The sequence below is a fragment of the Egretta garzetta genome, unplaced genomic scaffold (assembly GCF_000687185.1).
Source record: "Egretta garzetta isolate BGI_Z169 unplaced genomic scaffold, ASM68718v1 scaffold670, whole genome shotgun sequence".
Lineage (NCBI taxonomy): Eukaryota > Metazoa > Chordata > Aves > Pelecaniformes > Ardeidae > Egretta > Egretta garzetta.
Window position 1 is genome coordinate 410342 of NW_009258391.1, and position 23448 is coordinate 433789.

The 23448-nt window shown below is 42.2% G+C and overlaps 1 protein-coding gene across 1 annotated transcript in view; it reads right to left on the reverse strand.

Annotated features, from left to right (window-relative positions):
• Positions 1–23448, reverse strand: part of ITGA9 (integrin subunit alpha 9) — a 213392-nt gene that overhangs the window by 170022 nt on the left and 19922 nt on the right. Inside the window, exons 6-14 of the mRNA XM_035898145.1 lie at positions 22750–22835; positions 20071–20139; positions 16742–16879; positions 14503–14608; positions 12949–13043; positions 9923–10013; positions 9379–9424; positions 6243–6397; positions 101–261 (exon numbers count right to left, since the gene is read on the reverse strand). Of these exons, the coding sequence (XP_035754038.1) occupies positions 101–261; positions 6243–6397; positions 9379–9424; positions 9923–10013; positions 12949–13043; positions 14503–14608; positions 16742–16879; positions 20071–20139; positions 22750–22835 (947 nt within the window). The remainder of the gene's footprint in view (positions 1–100; positions 262–6242; positions 6398–9378; positions 9425–9922; positions 10014–12948; positions 13044–14502; positions 14609–16741; positions 16880–20070; positions 20140–22749; positions 22836–23448) is intronic.

A 23448-nucleotide genomic window follows, 5' to 3' on the forward strand; every position in this document is an offset into this window, starting at 1 on the left:
CAAGCAGGCCCCCTTCAATTGGTTTAAAAATAAAAAAAAAAAAAAAAAAAGAGTGGAATGGCAGTGAGGCCAACATAAGTAAGGACAGTAATGAACTGACCTTGACATACGCTAGGTAATGCTCGCACTTTTCTTCCATGTATGACAGCTCTAACTTCTCTGTGATCTGCCCCGCTGTCTCTCCAGAAGTCACAAAGTAAACTCTGGGTTGCTGGCTCTTTTCCTTCTTTGCCACATCAGCAGTCAAGTTATAATTCAAACCTGTTTTAAAAAGGAAGAAGAAAACAAAGGATGTCAATGAACAATAGTTATTTTCTAGCCACCTATCAATGGATCCTGTTGCCCCCAGGGCATGTGTGCTTGAAGAAAGGTCAACCCTTGCAGGCCCTCAATCAATCACTAAGTTTCCTGTGGCTGCACAAAACCAAATCCAATTACTAATGTACTCCCAGGTTTTGTGTCGCTAAGTTCCCAAGCCCATCCTTCCCCATAGGAAATGATGTGTAAAAATACATCTAGCCACGACACGCACACTTAATGGGAAAAAAAAAAAGAAACAAAAGATGCTTAAACTATGTTGCTAACAGAAAAAGCAAAAACACAACACAAACAACGGCAGCAGCCTCAAGCTTTGTTTTCCTTCTAGAACAGCACAAACCATGCAAATGTCAAACAGGATGTGTTGATTTGCAGTCATCTTGGCACTTAGACCTTAGCTAGAAGTCACTGCCTTGTACTCAGTATCCCCCTCTTAGATGTTATACATCCCTGGCAGTTTACAAAAGACATACCCACAGACTAATGAGCTGTATCTCTGTAAATCCTGTTTCCTGCTGTTCTGCAGAATAGGTAGCTTAACACAATCAGTTAGTTTGTGACTGGACATATCTGTGCCCAAAAGAAAACTTATTTGCTACATGAAGGAGTTGTACAGTGATTGAATAATCCAGGCTGCCCACACCTTTCCTTTTGGTAAATGCAGTAACAACAGGAGCAATGAAAATGCAACAGAAGCATGAACACTTGTTCTGCTGCTTTCTACAGACAAGGGAAACACTGACTGTGAGGTCCTTTCACTCATCACAGACTATGGCCTGTATTGATTTCAGCTGTTATCAAGGCTAAAATGAGAATACCATGAGATTGGCTCGCTATAAATGCCTTAATTAGTTGATAATCTTTGTAAACGACAGCCAGCACCAGCTCCTGTGCTGATTTGTTACATGTGTAGGATCCTTGCCAAATTACTTCTTTGGCTTTTATTTATGTTTTAAGTCCTAAATGATTGATGCCAGATAATATGTTTCCCATAAATGCAAACTTCTAAGCCGGAATTTTATAAACAATCAATGTAAATGTAACACGTTCCTGGACTGAGCTCTTCTATACCAAATTTCAGCAAGGGGTCTTTGCTGGGTTTTGCTGGGTTTTTATTTGGTTTTGTGGTGGTGGGTTTTTTTAAATCAACAAAAATCATAATCTCTAAATTAACACTGCTGCCAATGCTATCACCTCCAATCATTTCTCCACCAAAATTTCACTACTTTGAAGAATTTATTTAATGATGTAAAACTTGGTGCAATAGTCTCTGTGAACATTCGTAATTCACATAATTCAAACCGACCTCACTTGCATTTGTAGTGTGTCACGTTCTGACGAAAAGCTCACTCAGAAGTTGACGCAAAGAAACCAGAGAGATACCCCAGGTAGTAAGAAAAGCCACAGCTGAGGAATCAGCCTAACTACCATCACAGGGCTCCACCTGAACTTTTTTGCTTGCTTTTGGCAGAATAACTTGGTTAGAAGGATGATGCGTTGAAAGCTCAGCACCAAAAACTCTCACTGAAGTGGTGTTTGCTCAGTCCCACTAAAGAGCACCACCTAAACACAAACACGAGGTTTAGCCTGTTTAAAATCCCAGCAGTCTCTTTCTTAACTTTTTTTCTTTTTTAAAGCATGCACATCCCACACCCATCCCCAGCTGTCTCCCTTCCATCTTCAAGACCTCGCATGCACACACACATGCTGAGATCTGCACTGGCGTCCCAAGAATAAAGACAAGAAAACCCGTTAGCAAACCCAGGCCCTGTGTAGGCAGAGGCAAAAAGTGCCGTGAGGAGATGCAGCCCTCTTCAAAGGAGGAGCACCAAAAGCAGGCAGGGCTGCAGAGCTTGCAAGGGTGCCTGGGGAGGCTCGGAGGCTCTCCAAAGGAAGCACAACGCCTTACTGACACTGAACAATTCCTCGCTGCAGGCATGGAGACGCATCCCAGCGCCAGCCCCGCATCAGGCCTCCGAGCAAAGCGATCCCAGCTACTGTCTCTCCGAAACAGCAGTGGATGTTTTCAATCAAGCAGCACAGTTCCCATCCTCCCCCTATCCCCCCTCTATTTTGACAACTTGTTTCTATGTTATATCCAATGATGTCACATCAGTGGAAAAACTGAAATATCATGAGTAAGGTTTTTTTTTTTCCCCCAGCTTCATTGCTTCCAAAAAGCAACCAGGGCGGGGAGACAACTGGCCAAACTCCCCACTGCTGGTGGTGTAAGTTCCTCCTGCTGACTCCAGCAGGAGATCGGGATGCAAGTTTTCACTAGCAAATTAACTCTTGCAGATAACACCTTTAAATATTTGTCCAGCAGCTTTAAGCACCTCTGGTTAGAAACATCTGCCCACCCAACTTCACACAATCAAAATAAAACTCTGGCATGGATTTGATGAGCTCAGATGAAGGGTTTGATTTTTCTAATGACTGTTCCCTCTCCATAACTAAAGTGAAATGCCTACAACTTTGATAACAGCTCCCTCTCAGAAATTTTTGGTCACACCTGCAAGAGGACCACCAGCCAGCAGACCAGGTGAGTTACTCCAGCCGGTGATAGACAAATCAAGTAAATAGCAGAAGACATTTTATAATGGATTTTCACCCTAAGTGGCACATACCTACTCATGATGCAAGAGTTGCCACCTCACAGGGCTGAAGGCAGCCCTGAAGCAGAGAGGAGTGAGGAAGGATTGATATTGGGCAGTGGTATCCTATACGCTAAAACAGGAATAGCAGCTGGCTGTGCTAATGAAGGGGTGAGACACCCTGAGCTGCCTCCTTTTCTTGCCCACTCAGATGATGCTACAGGATGCAAAAAGAAGGTGGCAAAATGCTCAGCAGAAATAAGCACGTCCATAAGTGCTTGTTAAACTACTAGCTATAGTACTGATTTGTGGGGAGAGGCAGGAGCAGCAGGGAGGCACCACATGGAGAAAATTAAGAACTTACTAAATAATAACAAAAAGCATTGCAAGAGGAATGTGTTTCTCTGCCTTCTCTACCAGTAATTACGGGGAGAAAATGATTCATGAACTTTGCTTGCAGAGAAAATTCTTAAGTAATAAAAGTACTAAAAAAAATTTGCCCTATCAAATGACAGCATTCATAGGACATTCCCCCCATCCTCTCCCAAAAAGCTTTCCCTTTCCCCTTACTTCAAACTTTATTTCCAATCCTTTCTCATAGTAGTGTTCCTAGCTTCCAAGCAGGGAGCCATCCTCTCTGCTCTGGGCATACACTGAACAACACATCCCTACAGCATCCCTGCTTCTGAGGCATTCAGAAGGCAGCACTGTCTTAGGCCTGCATCCAAGCAGACTGGAAAAATGAGAGAAAGACAGAAACAATACTCCTGCACCAAACTACAGCAGGATACAGATAAGAAGAGGAGCGTCCATTTTTGTCAGGTGTTTGATCAGGTACCTTTCTTCAGTCCTAGAGCCTTATCCAGACAGAGCGAAAATGTCAAGCAACCCATTACCCCACACTAAATCTCACACCAGTCTTTCAGGCAACAGTATTTGGGACATGAAAACTACCCTAGAAATGGATCAACACACACAAGCAATTGCAACTACCACGAGAAGAAGAAAAAAAAGAGGAGAAAAGGAGGGTGGGGAAGGTTTATATGCAAGTATGAGGCAGTGCTAGATGAAGACAACTTTCCTTCACGTGCCAGTTAACAAAATAACCACACGTTCAAATAAGCATTGAAGACACAGAAGAATGCTGCCTGCATGTTCAGCTTGATTTTCTAAACATTGCGTAGTAGGTGACTGACTTCAGCTGCCCAAAAGCAAGAACAATGCCCCGCTTTCCACCAGCAAGCACTGTGTTATCATCTGATTTAACAGACCATCCCCAAACATCCAAAGGTGAGATTATCCCAGCACTTTAGCCACCAAACTTTGACAGCATTTAAACACCTCCATATGCCTGTCAAAGTCTGAACTGGACAACGATATACTTACAGGGATATTCTATTTTTTTCCCCCCACATTTAACTACACAGGAGAGGAACCATTGTGATATTTCTATGAAATATTGTTCCACCCTTTGTTAATTGATAGTCTTTAACTGCAATGTAATTAAAATGGCCTGACTGTTAGATTACAAACTGAAAGCTTATTTGAAATATTTCATCCAAATCATATCCCCAAGGGTTTCATACAGTCAGACAGTTCTGGCTGTAATGTTTTCAAGACAAATCACTTTGCTAGAAGCATTGTATAAAAGGACAATGGTTGGAAGTTTTATAATCATCTACTTAATAGTAAAAAAATTCCTTGTAATGAGACGGATGTTACTCACCAAAAAAGATGCACATGTGCTTTCACCACAATAAGTCACCAGGACTACAGTTTGTATGACAACACAGAGGAATTCAACTATCTTACAAGACATGGTGAAGCAAGAATATAGGTCTTTTGCAAACAAGGGGAACAATATTTAGATTGCAAAAAAAAGCAGCTCACTTCTTGGCTACAGGTCCAGACATATGAAAGTAAAGCAAAGGAAACATTTTAAACAGCACTCCCAGGAACAGAAGAAAACCTAGATATTCAGAAAATCTATTCAGTGATTTTCAGAAAGGAATTAACACCCCTGGAGCACTTGGAGAGAAGCATTTTCTTAACTGACAGAGTAGCAGGCAGTACAAAAACTAATTTATCAAAGTATGTATTCGTCTGCTGAAAGTCATCATTTACAGGGAAGGAAAAAGTGTAAAAATAGAAACTGATGTCTCAGTTGCACCAATATGTTAGAATCCAGAGGAATCTTAAATTTAGTAATTCCCCTTTTTTGAGCTGTTCAGGTGACAAAGTGACAAGATGCAGAGAGCAACTTCAACAAGCAGCTTGTAGTTCTCACCCCATATGAATGGCAGGAGAAGTAGCAAGTCTTTTTTTCTCCTCCAACTCATTTACAATCCAAATACTGCAGCAGGCTCTGCATACTGGGATGCACAGATGCAACGCTCACCCTTCTCTATTAGTGGCTCAGAAAGGCTGGGGCACAGAACAAGAGGAGGCACTGCTTCCCCCAGCTCCTCACCAGACCCACTGCAGAGTCACAGCACGCTGTGAGGCTGAGATATCTTCCCTAAGCAGCTCACTGCAAGTCCTCTGCATTCCTACGGCATGGCAAAGGTAAAACATCATGGCTGAACTAAACAAATCCAGACCTTAGAATATTTAGAAACACTGTATAGCTATTCCATACCATTTCACACAATATCTAAGACTTGTAAACACTGGGATTTAAAAGACATAAGTAATATTTAAATGCAGCCAAGATGTAAAGGCTTGCACAATTACACACCTTGAACAATTCCATTCACCTGAGAAACTCCATACGTTTTACAGAGACTAACTAACCTGGAAGATATTCTTGACATCAGTAAAATACTGGGCTATTCATAATCATTTTACAGACAGGTAAGCTGACGCACATAAAAGGATTTGCTCTTGTCTGGAAGGAATTCAAATTTATAGGGCTCTGTTTCAAGAGCAACTTGTAGATTTCCAGAGCAAATCACACCTGCTTTCTGATAACATTGATAGAGGATATGGATACAGAAATGTATTAGCAAGTGCTAAACAGGAAACATGAACTTAAAAAGCATCAGTTGCTTCTCTGTTCTCTGTCCTTGCAGTAAGCCCAAGGACACATTTCCCTCCTTTCACTGAAGAAGAAACTGTCCCTGTCCCAGTATTACATCAGCCTCATGAGAAGGTAAAAACATGCCCAAGAAAGTTCCCAGGGAGCCTCTAACTTTCTGGAATTGTATAGCCTAGCTCACCTCAAAACAACTTATTTCACATAAAAGCTCCATTACCAACTCCAAAGGGAGTCCTCAACTTCAAGTCAACCTGCTAGTGTGCCCGTGCCCAGGGCTGGCGCAGGTACCTTACCTATTTCTCCAGGAACGCGCTTGCCACTGAAGCGAAAGCATGCTGTAACATTGAGGCAGTTCACCAGCTGCAAGCCATCATGGCACTGAGGAGCTGTGATATTGATGGACACAGGCAGGAAAATGGAGATGTCCATGGTAATGACAGGCCTGGATCTGGAGATCAACAGAGAAGTAGAATTGAGTGATCATTCAGAGGGAAGTTCTCAGCCAAAGGAAAATAAAAGTACATTTGGTAAACCACACAATTTCAAGCAAACAGGAAAAATAAGAGAGTGCTTTGAACTGTAAGATAAATTAGCACTTGGCCTAGCTGGCAAGGACTACTAGCAGATGAAAAAAAAAAAAACATAGTGTCAACTTGGAAGGTTGGTGCTTGCATACAGACTGCAAGCAGGCTGCTGGGGAAACTGATAAGACATAGTAATAATAATAATCTCCAGCAAAAGTTGCATAAAGCCTTCCTGATGACTGAAGAGGATAACAAAAAGAGCACAATAGCAACCAAGGACAACAAGTTCATGCAAGTGAGAGTGCTTGCTAAGCAGCCTGGATGGTCAGGAACAGGTAGGCAGAGATCTTGGGTTTCCAGAGAACAGGCTACAGTCAAATTTGTGACCTGAAAGTCAAGGAGGGAGCACGGGGGTAGGGGATGGATTCATACATCATTTTTCTGACAGTATAAGAGGGAAAACAGACACCTCATTCATGTTTTCTGGAGGAGGAAACATTTGACTAATTCCATCCTGGTGAGTGGTAAGGATTGAATACTCTTTTCACACTGCTGAACTCTGTTTCAGGAGTTACCTGGTGCACCATGAACGAAAGCTTTTGATCCTTGTACCTCCGGCACCAGGTTATTGCTACAACTGTTCCCAGCTGAAGAAGACCTCAGCCAGCATCACAGAGCAAGCTGAGTGCCGTCAGGGTCCAGCAGCTTGGTTGGGAAAAGCAGCCCAGAAACCCAGCGTCTCCTGAGCCATCCCCGGCTCAGGATTCAGCCCAAAAATTCACTGAGTATTATTCTTCGTGGTTTCAATTCTGTACATGTTGAACATGAACATGTTCTTCCAAAACCAACTGTAGTAGTAAAAAAAAAAAAAATGTGCAGCAAACAGCAGATTCACTTCTAAAGTAGTCCCAGCAGTCGTGCAAGGCCAGACCACGTAAGCAAACCACTTCAGGGCTCTCACTCCACAAGCCACTTAATTTAGAGGCAGGGGAGAGGGGGGAGAAGAGAGCGGGGATTGTGGTTACACCTAATTTATACCGACTGGAACAACCTTCACATCAATCTCAGAGACAGCTGCTCAGACTCTTTTACCACAGCCTGAAATAACAGTGCAAGTTCACCTTTTGAGATGGAGGATGAAGATAAATGCTAACCCTAGAAATATATACAGTAATGGGGGGAAAAAGGAGGAAAAAGAGTGAGCTTCCTAGGATCATTTCACACCTTGGAAAAAAACTCTTTCCAAATGCTTGAGGAAACATAAAAGAGTAAATGATCTGATCTAGAAAAATATTTCTCCTAGAAAAAAGAAATTCTCCAGCCATGATGCATTGTGTGATTTTTCCTTAACGTTAGCTCACTTGGTTATTCACTGGGGAAAAAAAAAAAACCAATGCATCTGTCAAACAGCCATACACACACGCGAGCAATACAGCAATGACAATCTGCCCCAAGTCACCGTGGCTTCCACCAAAGCCTTTAATATCACTTGGCAAAACATTTGTTGGTTTTGGCCAAAGGACTTCACAAAGGCTTCTGGAGGGGTGAGGGAAAAAAAAAAAAAAACCAACTGATTTCTTTATCCTAATCTGAATCTAAACAGCAAGAGGCACACGCTGTAAATTGGCAGTAGCAGCAATTAATCAGGGGGCCCACAGTCAGCTGGTAATGCGCTAATCTCCTCCGAAACGCACACGCAGTGACTGAACACGTGGACAGAGGTCACCATGCTGTTGTGATGTATGTTGTTTTAAACATTACAGCAAGCCCTTCAGATTGCCCTTCTCCACCCTGCAAGTAACAACAACACAGGAGAAAAATGCAGTTTTCTTTCTAGCAGTTTCAGAGATGTGGGGCTGCGAGATCTCATCTGGGGCATGGCACACCTTTTCACAGAAGCAGCAGTTGGCTTCCTCTGCATGCATGGTGAAGGAACACAAAACTCTTTGAAGACCTGACTACCTGCCATGCTGATCATCAAGAGCACTTCTTCCCCCGTCTCCTTTTTCTTTTTGTTTTGTTTAACTGATTCCAATGGAAACAGAGCCAAGTTTTTACTGCCTTGAATAGGAAGCAGGCTGGTGCGTCTGTTCTGCAGCTCTACCATTTGTCTTGCCAGTCTCACCACATCCAGCATCTTCCATTAAGATGCAGGAGTCCCTAGCGACTACTTCTAATGACATCTAGCTATTGACAGGATTTTTCTATTAAATATTAACAAGTGCAACAACAGAGCTACTGGCAAAATTCAAAGTTCAAATTCTTTTGCCCAGGTCTGTGCATCTCAAGCCCACTCTAACTCTCCACCAGCATAATTTAGTGGACCAAGCTGTCACACCTCTCTCCATCAGATGAAACAAGCAATTGCACTTAATTCATGCACTCAAAACAGCAGCCCAAATCCTGCATGCATTGCAAACATCTATGTATTTCATTTCCCTGAAGACTCTTATTTCATTCTGCGTCCCATTATAACTTGCAAAATTACATCCTGGCATCATACACAGCTGGCTTTTTGCTCAATTGCATTCCCTTAAATCATAATTTATTTACTTTATGCAAATGTAAGAACAATTAAAAAGCCTTCTCACAAATTCCAAGCAACCCTTCTAAAAAGGCACTAAGATGTAACACATCTCCTTATGGCTCTAACCCTTTGTTTTGTTTATAGCCCTGGGAGTCCTACATATTGTCATCCCTCTCACTAGACTGTTTAAATTAGATTGTGCATTCTTTGACACTATCCATGTCTAAGGTTCTGCTTAAAAAGTAATTCAGCTTGCTTCTTCTGACCACAGTAAATTAGGGAGAAAATTGGAATGGTGGAGGACTTAGACCACATAAGATATAAACAGAAAACACATAAAAAGAAGGCAACAGTGGATGAAAAAGACATTGATCTCACCTCAGAAGTACCACATTGTCTGACAAGAAGGCTCCAACGGTCATATCTGAAATTTTTGTAACATTGAGACAGTTACAAAGGAGGCACAGAATTCAGTTCTCTCAAGTCAGTTGGTAAATTATAGAGCATATATCTAAAAAAAGCATTTTTTTGACTTAAATCAGCCACATCACTTCTACTTCATTGTTTGTTTTTTATTATTACTATTATGTTATTGTCTATTGGTTTTTTTGGTTTTGTTTTTTTTTTTTAAGATTGTCATCGTGACTGGGCAGCTTCCAGACAACTTACAATCTTGGCCAGATACTGAAATCCTCTGCTTTAATATCTCAATCCTTCATCATGACTGCCCAAACACCTGAATCAAGCAATTGGCTCAAATTCTTAACAGGAACTTCAAATAATGGAGGGAAAAGGGAAGAAAATGCTCAGCTTCATCAGCCTCCCGCAATCGCAGGAACTAGCAACCTGGAAACAACCAGCGCTGCTGTTTTCTCAGACTGCTGCTGGGTTTTCCCAGTCCTCTTGCTGCCAGCGGACGTACCTGGATAACCATTGCCATCCATATCAACTCCCCCTGATATGGACTGGCCGAACATCTGCAGCATCGGGTTTATCGTTTGCCCAGACAGCTTCTGCAGAGGAAAACACATGAGTGAAATCAATCAGTAACACAAACAATCCTCATAAAGAAAAAAAAAAAAAAAACAAAAACAAAACCAAAAAAAACCCTTCAAGCCTGATTTTCATGGTCACTGGGGCTGTTTTCCGTGGGCTGGGAGTGCTGCACATCTGCAGGCTCGCACTTCACCCACGCAGCCCCGAACAGGAAGGCTGCCGACTGCAGGAAGCCCTTCTGCTCTGGGCTAGGAGGAGGCCAGTGTTAACTTGGATTAAAAAACACACCTGCCTTACAACCCTCATGCAGACACAAGCAAAATAAAGAACACATCAAACAGATTTCTCAGGGCAGGGGGGAGGAAATTTAATGGCACCCTAGAGATTTGTTTTCTTTTTTTTTTTGCATTACCTTTATTTCTGTAAATAAAAGTTTTAAGCAGCATCTTAGCAACATTAATGATTAATTGAAACAGAAAATCCTGCACACCCATTCCTTTTCACAAAGTTTGCCAGCATACTCAAAGTCAAAATGATTCATTTTCATCCCACTTGGAAATTCTGGTTTCCATCAGCTATTATGCAGTACGTTGTGTCAGATTGGAAGCTGTATCTCATTTCCGTCTCCCCAATGCAAAGATTAATTAACTCCTAACATAGCTTTTTGGTTCTTTAATTACTAACGGAAAAACTTTCTCTAAATGGTTTGAATTGTAAATGCCTTTCTCTAAAGCAAATTAATATATCAAAATCTCATTTTCTAAGGCAATCAGATGTCTCCCAGGTCTCATTCATTATGCTGGGCTACCAATGCAAGACCTGAACTCAAACCAATATCTGACTGCAGAATTTACAGAGAAAACCTATCCGATGAAGTAATTTCAAGGCTGTTGGTGGTGCATCACAGCTTGTGACATGCAACCAGCTTTTCCTGGCCCACCCATAAAAGGACATAATATTGGACAAAAGGTCAGACAGGAAATTCATGGGAAAAAAAAGACAAGTTACGGGGAAGAAAGATATCCTGCAGTCCTGACAGCCAGTTTAAAGGGAAAACCCTGCTCCACTGCGTACAAATCTCCTTTGCCTACTCACGGGCAGATAAGATTAATCCAGCTGGAAGTAACTTCCTCCCCACATTACACTTGCATCACATTTTTGGGAGGTCCCAGTTAGGGTGGTAAATCTCGCCTGCAAACATCCCAGCAGACATCTGCAGGCTATTACAGCCTAGAAGGCAGAGGTATAACCCTGCCCTGCTTTTAAGTGCCATGAATGAAAACAGCAGGCCACAAAGCCAATTAAGCTGCTTCTGCTCATAGCCACCGCTAAAGCTGCTGAAGGAATGTGAGGGAACAACACTGATCTGCAATTTAAATGAAGAAAAGAGGGGGAGAAAGCTAACAAAATGAAAGGGGTGAAAACATATACCCCACAGCCCTCCCCCCCCACCTCTCAGCTTATTTAAAAAAGGAAATCCAGGGCATTAAGATGGCTCCAGGGTATAGTAAGAAGATACAAAAAGTCTTTCACCTCTGGGTTCAAATCCAGGGCAGGTAGGTAAAGAGCTGAAGTTGTTACACAATGGTTTTGGTTGCACTTGGGAGATGAACTGGTGGTGGGCCAGGTGCCCTTCAGCAGATACCGGGAAATGGGAAAGAGGCATTGCCCCCCCAGCTGCCTCAGGACACAGGACAAGGTCAGGAATGGTATCAAGAGTCCGCACCACAGTACCTTTCCACCCTCTTCAGCTGAGCTTTGTCCCACTGACCAAGTGGAGAGGCACGCGCCATGCTCCGATGGGGAGGGAGAGATCACAAGCTTGATATTTCACTTCCCACCCTGCTGATCTGGCCTCGTTCAAAAATGTTAATTTTTCCCATGAATAACTCCCCAAAAAAATCTGATCCTTGTCAGCAAGAGCTGGAAAGCTCCAGGCTTTTCAACAGCCAGAGAAGAACCTCCCAACCAGTGGCTCTCAGCAAGAAATGGGCAGAATCCTCCACATGCCACACATTAGTGCATTTTAGAAGTATCCATAAAGAGTAATTTAACTTCCTTTTTTTCTAAAAAGCAGCACATGGCATATACATGGTAAAAGGAAGAAGGACTCAACTTCTATGGTCTGTTAGAAGAGTCTCCAGTATAACCACCAAACTCTTTAATTCTGCTTAAATTGATTTACTGTGAAGGATCCCACCCAGCAACAAAACAAAACAACCAGAACTTCAAACACACGGAGGGAGGGAAGATTCAGGCTTTCTGAAAAAAGAAATATGCTAGACAGAGACTAGGGGACACATATTGGGCAGCATGAGCATAAATTTATCTTCTCTACTGCCTGGCTACAGTAGCTAAATTGCACTGTGTCATCTCTGCACAAGATGCTATAGCATATCCCAGCCGAGATTTTACTTCATAATAATGGTCAGGGGAATGGTACCCAAGAACAGCCTTGTGATATATTGTCACATCGCAAGGAGAGGGCCAACAAGACAGGTAAAGAGGCTTCTGTGGGGCACAAAAGAAAACTTGGTACCTCTTCCTTCTCACTAAGCCTGCTTCTGTGTGAAGTAAGTGCAACATCCCAACTCCCACTGGCCTCTCCACAATTTGTATGCTCAACCTTTCCAGGGTTTTCATTTCTCCTCTGCAGCAGTACTATCTCTAAAAACTGACATTCAAGCCCCAAGACTTCATTTGCTTCCAGAAGGAAGCTACAGCTGATAACTGTAATGAAAGACAGGGAAAAATACCTCCTGATTAACATAATTTTGCCTTACAACATAGATACAGACAAACTTTGGGAAAAACCATCTTCAATTCAGGACTGAGAAAAGGATGTAGAGCTATGATGAGACTACCTATAAAGGGACCCCTAAGTATGGTTTATTTCTGCAGGCCCTGGGAAAGTAACTTCAGATGGGTATTGTAAACAATAGAGTCACATACCATAGAGTACTGAGGTACAATACCACCGGTGTCCCCATGGTAAATGTACACTGCTCCTCTGTAGTTATCCTCCTTAGGTGCTCCAATGGCGACATCTGTAAAACAGTACAAATTATAAACATTTCACAATCCATTCCATTAATCCAACTTTTTGCCAATTTTAGAAGCCAGCTAACCATAGGAAAATAGCTCCCCGTGATGAAGATGATCAGCAGCTCATGTGAACCTGGCTAGAAGAAACTTGTTTGACTTAATGAAGAGCTCATGTTAAGATAAATTTAAATAAATAACACAAATGTATATGAATTTGTACATGCATGTGGCTATGTTTGTGCCTAATTAGAAACACGTTCTTGTTATGAAAATGTGTGTTTTGAGCAACCATGCTCAAAAGTTAATTTATAATCCTTTCATATCAAAATCTCCAACCCAGGGGAACATCAGCTTTGTGAACCAAGACAGCATTGGCAAAACATTTATTCTAGCACTACGTTAAGTTTGCTTGAAGATCCAAGGCTCCAAAATGAGGCTGGGTGTATTAAATGGATAGGCAGGAAGAAGAAAAGGCTGCTGAAGGTGCATTTTCAAATTACATTTGACCCAATTTAACTGCAAACTCCTGCAGAAAGAGTGATCCCACTTCCCATTCTCCTCTCCTAGCTGGATCTGTCTAGGATGACACAGCTGCTAAAATTGAACTCTTCCCAATGGCTTCACACCCACAGACTAATCCAACTCACTCTGCAGCCTCTCCGTCACCACACCTGACTCACAAGCAGCAGCAAGAATACACAAATGCATGTCCAAGTGCAGAGGAAGAGCATGCCCACTATTTGTGAAAGCAACCTGCAATGAGGTTGAGGTTAGGCTTAATGGGATACTGTGCCCTGAGTGGCCTGGAAGAAATAAATCCAGGCACACACTGAGCACATTGGCCTTTGTTTAGAAGTCCTTAACCTGTGCTGACAGAATTCAGGGCAGAAAAGGTGCCAGTATCAACACTTTGCTCTCACCTATTGCTATCACAGCATGGGGCCTCACACTGAGCAGCCTGTGAAAGGAGCAGGGGTAGAATAAAGCAAGGGAGAGAAATTATTAAGAGTGAAGGCTATCAGGAGCGAGAAGCTACTTCATTATAAGAAACACAGTTATGTCAACAAAACTGGAAAGGCTTGAAGACGTAAAGAAATGGGAAAGAACAAACAAATCAGACATAGGCTTCTGTTTTGTTTAGTGCGTGGGTACATAAAGGCTTTTATAAACCATACAGGGAAAAAGAAAATAGAACAGCAAGGAAAGCAAAGCAGTGTTAATGAGATTGGGGTGCAAGCTGTGTGGACATGGACTAAACCCCCATCAAGGACAACTGGCTACAAAAGGCTTTAGCAGACAAATCTTGTGCAAGCACATTTATCCTTAGTGCAAGCCCAGGTGCTGGTCGAGTCCAGAGAAGCAACGGATGCCATGTGGCACCCAGCCATGGGAGGACACCAGCAGTGCCGCCAGCCCCGCTCTCATTTCCAGAGAAGCAGCCCAGACGGAAATTGCACTGACCTGGGAAGCCATCGTCATCAATGTCGCCAAGGGTGGCCATGCTCTCCCCAAAGTGTGCGTTGTAGGCGCTGTCACCATCCAGGATGAGCTGCTCTTCCAGAACTCCCTAGCAAGTAGGAAATAAAACAGGTTCAGGAAACAGTGCAAGCCCTGGATGAGGCAAGCCACCCCACGGGAGCTGCCCGTGCACTGCGGGAAGCACCTGGGGCAGGGCTGCTGTCTGACTCTCACCCTCACTGCCCACAGATTGACTGGGTACCAAAAATCTAATTTATGTGGGGTTTCTAACCATCTTCTGTCTTTTAGTTTCAAGGGGCAGGAAAAAGGACTGTATAAGTGACAAAACTAAAATACTAAATTAACTAAATGATAACTCAGTGATGTAACTAAATGCAGTCACTGCAGGGCTTGGTGAGCTCATGAAGGTTTCCAGATGCCTAAAGTGTAACAGCCCAGAGCTTGCTCTACTGGCAGATTACATCCGAGGAGTGAAATCCTCAGTCCAGGTTTATTCAGCTAAACCCCAGTAAGTTAAGGAAAATTTTCCCCTTACCAAAGAACATTTGGAGAATTAGATTTGAAAACTTTTTAAGTATTGGACAGAAGGATTAAAGCAAAGTCCCCAAAAAGCCTTCTGAAATTAAGACTAAGGAAAGGGACTTAATGCAATAAAGAGACAGAGGAAAGTTCAGAATAAAGTAGCTTTGTACTCCTATGCCATGAGAAGCCTTATATGGATCTGGTATTTCTTGCCCACCCACTTTCTGGTCAGATACATAAGCTTTAGTTTCTTGCAGTCTTCCCTCAAGGGGAAAGGAACATTTCCACAAGAAAACAAAATTTAGTTACACAATCCAACTCTGTACCCACCTCAAGGGTTGTTTTGTTTTGTTTTTGCTTCCTTTGTGAATAAGAGTAAACTGCTCCCTGGAACATGTAATAAAGTCTTTTTCTTGGCTGCAGGGAGCTGCTGACTTTAAGAAAATCCCACATAATGAAATTGAAACACAACAGAGAGGAGACAGGCAGGCCTGTATGTGCAATTCATTTCTTTGCAGTCCTCACAGGAAAGGGCAAAATACAAGCGTATTAAATCTAGCATCACTATGCATGCTTGTATTATAATGCAGTTTTCTCTGATCCGCTGCAACCTCCTAATCAATGATGCTTGCAGAATGAAACAGAGTTTAAAGTGTCCAAACCCCAAAGTAAAACCCACAATCCTGCAAGCAATTCTTGTTGCAGGAGTATTAAGAAACTCCTACTAGCTTCTTGACTGTTTCATACAAGATAAAAATTAATTCATGCACACTCTCACTGTGAGCAGGAAATGTTGGCTATTATCTGCTTGGCATTCTGGACCCTATCGTGAGGACCCAGCCATGGGATCTGTGGATCAAACTGAAAAAGTAAAGCTCATTTAAAGGAGGAGGGATAATAGAAAATAAAATTACACAAAAAGCAATTCTGAAGTGTCCCAAATGTTGCCTACAGGACTTGTGGTGAATGTAAAGTCTAGCATAAACAAACTCCATACATTAAAGTTCACAAAATACTGATGAAGCAAACCAATTTAATTTTAGTCCATAACAATTCCTCCTTTGAGACAGCAGGTTTGGGACCCGAATATTAAATCTTTAATAATATGTAAACAACCATTGTTTTCCTATAAATACAACATAAGAATGATCCTGTTTTGCTGATGCAAGGAAGTTCAGACTTCTCCAAGACTGTTGTTGGGTCACATGAAATCCAATGGTACCAGCTGATAAGAACTGCCCCTAAAGTCTATATATGGAGCATAATGTAAAGATAACATTAATTCAACCTCTAGTTTCTCTTCACAAGGTCTCCTAAATCCCCAGACATTTGTGTTCTGATTTGTAGGTCCTAGTGACCACCCAGAACACAAAGGAAACTCAGTCAAAGCTGCTGACTCTTACTTGGTTTTGGCATCAAATTCATGTAAAGCCACAAATACCATCAAGTTTCAACATAAAACCAGAAACTTTCCCAGACCTCCTCGAAAGATTCACAGCTCTGTGGTGAATGTGGGCTGGTGTCTGGGAAACCATGATACCAGATGAGTTTTCCGTGACTTCATGCTCCGCTAGAGACATCCAGAGTCCCACTGTTTGAGACACCGAGTGTCACCATGCAGTGCCGGAAGGAGATTAGTGTTACCCTGCCCAAACCCACGCCCTCATCCCTTACAAAGTCATCTCCTGTACATACTCACGTTTCCTCTGTTGATATAGACTGTGACTTGACCCTCATCTCTGATCTCGGAAAACATAGGTGCTCCGACCAGCAGGTCTGACAACCCGTCAGAGTTCAGATCAACTGCACATAAGGAGGAGCCAAAGTAAGAGCCCATCTGTAACCAAGCCGAGTCACAACAAAGCATTCAGTATCTGCCCACACACAGGAGGAAATCATTTAGGCGTGTTTTTTTTTTTTTTTTTAATTTCAAATGACGACTTGCTGCTTTATCACTCACAAGCACTCCTACAGAGAAAGCTTAGGGAATAATTCTGGCAGGAATTAAACACTTTACTGTAACACTGCATCAGCTTGGATGTTTTACCAACAAAGTAAAATTTATACCCTCGGACATGCTTAAGTAAGACACCTAAAGAGCTTTCTTAGACTAACTCTCACTTGTCAAATGCTTAAAACCAGGAAGGGGTGAGATAAGTTTCCCAAACCAAGACCCAGCTAGTGATTATTCATGCCCAGTGCCAGACTTCCTAAAGAGACCAGAAGTTGGGTACCACAGGTCTTCTGGGGATACCTTAAAGAAATAAAAAAAAGAAAAAAGAAAAATAGACAAGGGGTAGGGTGTCCATGAAAAGAGGCATCTAAAATTCCCTCTTCATCGTGGACTATCTTCTTCTGTTCTGTTTGTATTTATTTGTATCAGTCACCTTCAAATAGCAGTACTAGTTGTGGGTTTTGGCCACAGCCTTTCCTCTCATGTACAGGCAGGTGAGTTGACACAGAAAAGATGTTCAATAAAAGCAAAAAGCCTAAGCTACTTTCAATCTCCAGTTATTATTGCTTGATAAAACTTAATTGCTTCAATTTAAGAAATACATTAACTTAACCACATAATTTTTGACACAGGTTAACATTAAATGTTAACAATCTCTCAACCAGCACTCACATTGCAAATTTCAGAATGCATTTAAACATGATAAGGAAACCAAAAGCAAGAATGATATTCCACCCTTATTTCATCCATTTCTGCTAAGGTACCACAAGGCATACTCTTTGAGACCAACTACAAAACATAGTCTCAAAATTAAAAGTGACTTCCACAGGAAAATTGGAAAGATACCACTTCTTATTTGAAATTGAGAGCTGTTTACATAGTAGGAAAAAATCGAGGTTACAGAAGTAATTATTCAGGTTAAAAGGAATGAATCACATTTCTTGCATGCTTTTACATGCCTCATTGCATATCTCTGACCCACTGCCTTCCACGTCTGATAAGTTTAGATGCATGAGCCAGAGCTACTGGGCATGCTAGGAGAAGGGCAGCAGCAACTCTATTCTGTGCAGTCCGTAAGATTTAAAAGCTACTAAATATATATAGTGGGGTAAGTTGAGGATAGAGTTTCAGTTTGTAATTCCGATTTTTGTGTTTGTGTGGGTTTAAGGTCAGACCTCAAACATAATTTGATTCCAGCTATTTTGTAGCTTAAGTTCCCTTGTGGATTTTTTATTTGTTTATTTTTTTTTCAATCCACTAAGGTTTTAAAACAAATTTCTCATGGGTAAGGAGCGAAAGTTATGAAAAGTATTTCACTATGTATTCAGGCCGTTTTCAGGGAAAGGCTGTTATTTACTTAACTGCAACACGGTACGTCTGCAGCGTGGGTGAGTTCACAGTGCTGTGAGAACTTGAAGTTTGTGCACTTAACGTTTGTAACAAGGCACTGCATTTTCTTTTTTCTTGTCTGCATTTGATTTCCTAGTTCAGCCTCCAGCAATAAAAAAAGGGAAGAAGAAACTGGCCTGCTTTTAACATCTGTCTAACAAGAATGTCAGAGCAATGAACTTTCACACCACTGGGAAGGATGCAGCATTTTGTGAGAACTCATTTCCAGGCAGTGCTCAATGCTGAGCACGCCTGGTTATGTTTCTATCACAAAACAAAGAAAGGGTGATTTAGGACAACCTTCTTTTTAAAATAAAATTCTCATTTGGATTTCAGAGAATTTGTAGAAGACAGATCCTAATGGGGAAGGAGGAGATGACAGCCTAGAAGTACTTGAAGGATGTAAATACTTGATTAGTTAAGTAACATCTAAGAATAACACAATTAAATTGAAAAATGAAAGTTTTTGGCTGAGACTTGGAAACTTCCTGATAGCTCTGTTTATTAGGCTGAGGAATAGTTCTCCAGGAGCATACCCTTAGAGACATTTAAAAGTCAACAGGGAAAGAAATTAGCAGGAAGCAATCAAACACAGGAGATGCCCTGGATGAACTGGGAGGTCTTTTCCTTTCACAATGTCTGCAATTCTGCTAGTGTAGAGAAAGACAAATTTTGGAGACGCCCTAAAATAAAAGTCACACCATTCACCCACACATCCTTGCAGTTTTCCCCTATTCCAGGTATGTTTTTAAAAAACATGCTAACGCTCCCAACTTGATAATACAGTCAAACACTGTAGATCCTTCTGGGGGTGGCAGGTCTTTCTAGAGCCACAAGCCACCAGTAACCTTTTTCTTCTGCATTTCCTCTCCTTCCAGGAGAACACAGGCAATCCTAGGTAAGTGGTATCATTTCCTCACTGCTCACATTATTCCCAAATGAGACACCTTTTTGTTGTTACCTATAGTTAGACTTACTGTCCACTTCGTTTCCCCTGCAACATGTCGCCAGCAAGTCCCCAGTAAAGAACACAAGCTGTTCCCCACTCAAACACAACATCGCACAGGGGGAGCTGGATCTTACTAGCATTCACTAAATTTCAGGGGGGGAGGTCAGCTCTAGGACAGCAATCCTGAGAGCAAAATGCAGGACTGATTCATGGCGGGAAGGAGGAAATCATCATCTTCTGAGGCAATGAAGCTGCTCCTCCACAAACCAGCATAACTCTAATATCCCCCCTGTCACAGCATGACACAGAAAAACAGATTGGGGCTTTGTGTATTAAACTAAGCTCCAGGCTACCCACATCTCCCAGTAACATCTATTAAGAGGAAATCTCTCCATCTAGGCTCGCCTGACGCCCCATGTCCCACACCTCAGAAGGCAACAGCAGAAGCTGCTGCTACATTTGTGCAAGGCTAAAGAGAACCACTAGCACAATTTTCAGCAAGACTTCTAATTTCAGTTACGTGGGCATTGAGCAGACATTGCAGTCATGACTGCTACAGGAGAAAGGGCATACAGCTGGTCTGTACAATAGGTTTCTCTGGGAAGATGAGAAGAAACAGAATCTGCTTGACAACTCATGAAGCAGTGGAATAAAAATGGTGCTCTGAAATGACCCTGCCTTTATTTCCCCCCCTTCTGTGCCCCCTAAAAGAAAACACACGTACATAAAAACTCACCTTTTTTCCTGAAGCCTGAAAAATCTTTACTAGAGAGCCTGATCGTCTGTCTGTTCTGAAAATATAAACCTGAAAAGTGAAAAAAGAAAAAAGTTAACCAATACTAATTACAAAGCACATAATGGTACAGCACTGGTGCCTTCTAAATAATACCTAAACCATGATCTTGGCTATTGCCAAGATCCAATTTCATGACCACTTTATTGCTCAGTCTTCTTTTAAAAGACAAACGATAGTGTTCCCCATGATGAATCACAGGCCTCTTATCATGAGAAATGCTTGAATAGTGTCACCTACTTTTTTGGTGCGCATGTTTGTATGTACACATGTGAGTATTTAAAAGTGCCTGGTAAAGGAACTTCCCAACTCTCAACCGAGTGGCATCTGGAGACTGCCTGGAAACGAGCACAGCAAAAGGCTGAGAAGGCATAACCCTGCTCTCCTTCCCTTATCTAGCCTTCCCTTCTCAGGGACACGTGCCTGCACGTACTGCACAGCAAAATTCATGATGCTTTAGCAAAGGTCAGAGTAGAAATCCTAATCAGACCACCCAAGGCATTTGCGCTGTCTCTGTCTGAAACAATCTGTAAATCAGAAAACTATTAAAACATAGTCCACTCATTGCTCATTTCTACAGGAGAAACTGTTTTAGTAAGAACTCTCAGGGCTAATAGTATTGATGCAAGTTCAGTAACAGATCTTGTACCAAAATTTAAGAGCTAAAACACATTGTTTGTAGAAAGAGACTCTCTTGGACAGGAAGACTGGCTCAGTCAGTATTTGAGACTCCTGAAGCATTTGTCAGCCTCCCTCCTAGCAGGTGCTCACGCAGTTTGCAGGACAGAGGATCCCTTATTTCCAAGGCCACGTGGAAGAGCCAAGCACTTGACATAGTTGAATATGTGGTGAGTTATTAATAGGTGGTGAGACAGAGTTCAAAGCTGTTTTCAGCCAAGAACACAGCACAGATTTACTGTGGAGAATTGCTCTAGATATAAAGGACTCCCCAGGTCTTGCAGTGGCAGTTTTAGTGAGAACATGTTACCAGGTGTCATGACTCCAAACCCAGTCTTATTAATGACACTCCTGGTGACTTTGGAGAAATGACTCAATCTCGTTAAGTGTCTTGGCTTTACCTTCAGTGAAAAGAGTGTGACAATCCTAGTCACTTTCTATCAGGGAAGTGGAAAGGATTAGCTTATTAGAGAGTGTGGAAAGCACAACAGGACTGCTCAGTGTAATGTCCTGTACTCAACACCTCTCACTGCCCTTTTGCCATGCATTTCTGCTACCTACATCCCATGCCAAGGGAGAATAACAGGAGCGTTTGCAACTACAGCAAGAATCTTTAAACTACAGAGCCAGCTGCTTTCTCAGGGATCTCATGTTAGCAGCTGTTTTTTCCCCCTCCTTGTACAGAAATTAAATCTGTTCCACATAGAAAACAGGTTGGAAGGAAGGTGCATTGGAACAGCCATAACAGAGTACCTGAGATAAGGAAACTATATCTTTCCCATATACATCTTCTCAGTAGCAACTGCACTGCTGCTATATCCTATGTGTCCTAGTCATGCCAGATCAGGTGCACGTACCAAGTTCATCCTCTACTTTTATTCCATTTTCCCCATTTGCATTGCTTCCCCCGGGACACTGTTACTGCCAAAAATAATCTGCTTAAACCAAGGGACGGTGTTGCTGGTAATGTAGGCCTCTCACTCCTTATTGTTATGACTCAGCTACAACTGATGTTGCAGCAGAAAAGCCAGAAAGAGGAAGATGGAGGGGGGCTACAGGACATCTCTGCTCGAGCACATGGTGGTAGCAGCCCTGAAAGGACTGAATTTTGAAGAGAGGCAAAAGTAGACCCTTTACATCCCTTCCCTCCCTCTCTCCACTCCCACTTCTCCACCTTTGGTTCAGAAGCATATAGGGATCACTGTGGTCACCCTCACTCTGCTCCTGATAGCAGCCAGGTACTTGACACAGGAACAAGCAAGCATGCCTAACTCACCAGCCATCTCCATCTAGCCGTTCACTTGCTTACATCTTTAGGACATCAAATGCATGCATTCCTATAGGAAAACCATGGTGTTTTTTTTTTCTTTTTTGCTTCTCAAGAGCCTATCACCAAGATTTTTAAGTACAGCTGGCAGAAATAGATTCTAATCCACTAAACATCATCAAATTATGAAGTTTTAAGAGACATCAAATCGCCTAGTAAATGGCATTTCATGCTATTAGAGATGCTACCCCGAAGTAAATACTGAGACAGTCCACATGTGAAGTGTTGTCAAATATATGAAGTAAAAAAGCAGAAGACAAACTCTCTTTTCCAAGTTCTTTTTCATTTCCAGGCAAGGTTTGAGTGATACCTATATGTTACAAATCTTAAACAGAAGTAATATGAAATAAATGTTGCCAGTGTCATGTTAAAATAACTTTTTTAAGGATTCGGCGGGAGACAGAGGAGAGCAAGGGAGGAGGGATATGAGGCAGCAGGAGGAGGAGGTAGAGAAAATTTGATGACTTCCAATGACCTCACCTCTCCCCTGCAAAGTGCTCCAAAACTACCCCGTAGGCAAAAATTTCCTGGGTTCTCAGACACATGGAAATTGCATATCACATCACTTTTTTGCCCTGTTGCATCTGACCACAATATTGTTTGACAAAAAGCCGCACCTTTCCGATGCCTCCATCCTGGGGAGCTCCTCCTACAATGTCTGTGGTAGTCGGCTGAGAGAAATGACCTGCCGTCACCGCATATCCTGAGCAGGAGGTGGGGTAAGAGAGGAGAGAGGAAATAAAGAAATAAATAAATAAATAAATAAATCATCACAAAAGGAAAGATCCTGAGAAACAGGGTCAGCCAGCAGGATCATGCTCATTGGGTTTCACTGCTCCTCCTGGGCTGCATGTTGTTAGTGTTCAGCAACCGCTCTGCCCAGGATGCAACAATATTGAGCTCAAGAGCTCACAGAGGTGGGCAACAACAATCTGCCCTCCAGTACTGTTCCAAAAGCTGAGAGAAGGAAGGTGCATGTGTGGAGCGTGGCAAGGGGACACATGAAGCAGGTACGGGGAGCAGTTTGGTAACCGCAGATCCAGAAAGGGAAGCGATAAAACAGGAACAGGCACATATAAACAGAGCAGAGAAACCACATCACTGCAGAGAAAGTACCTATCAGACAACAACAGTCCCACATCAAGCAGACAGAAATATCCTCCTTTGACTAAAATCACTGCCCAGGAAGGCTTGGAAAATTACGTGCCTTTTTGGTCAGGGGGAAGGTGGAGGACAGTAAGCAAAGAGGTCAGAGAAGTTAATGGCTTAAAAAGATTTTTGTTTAGGCAAGAAGAAAAAATGGGAAGATAGATCAA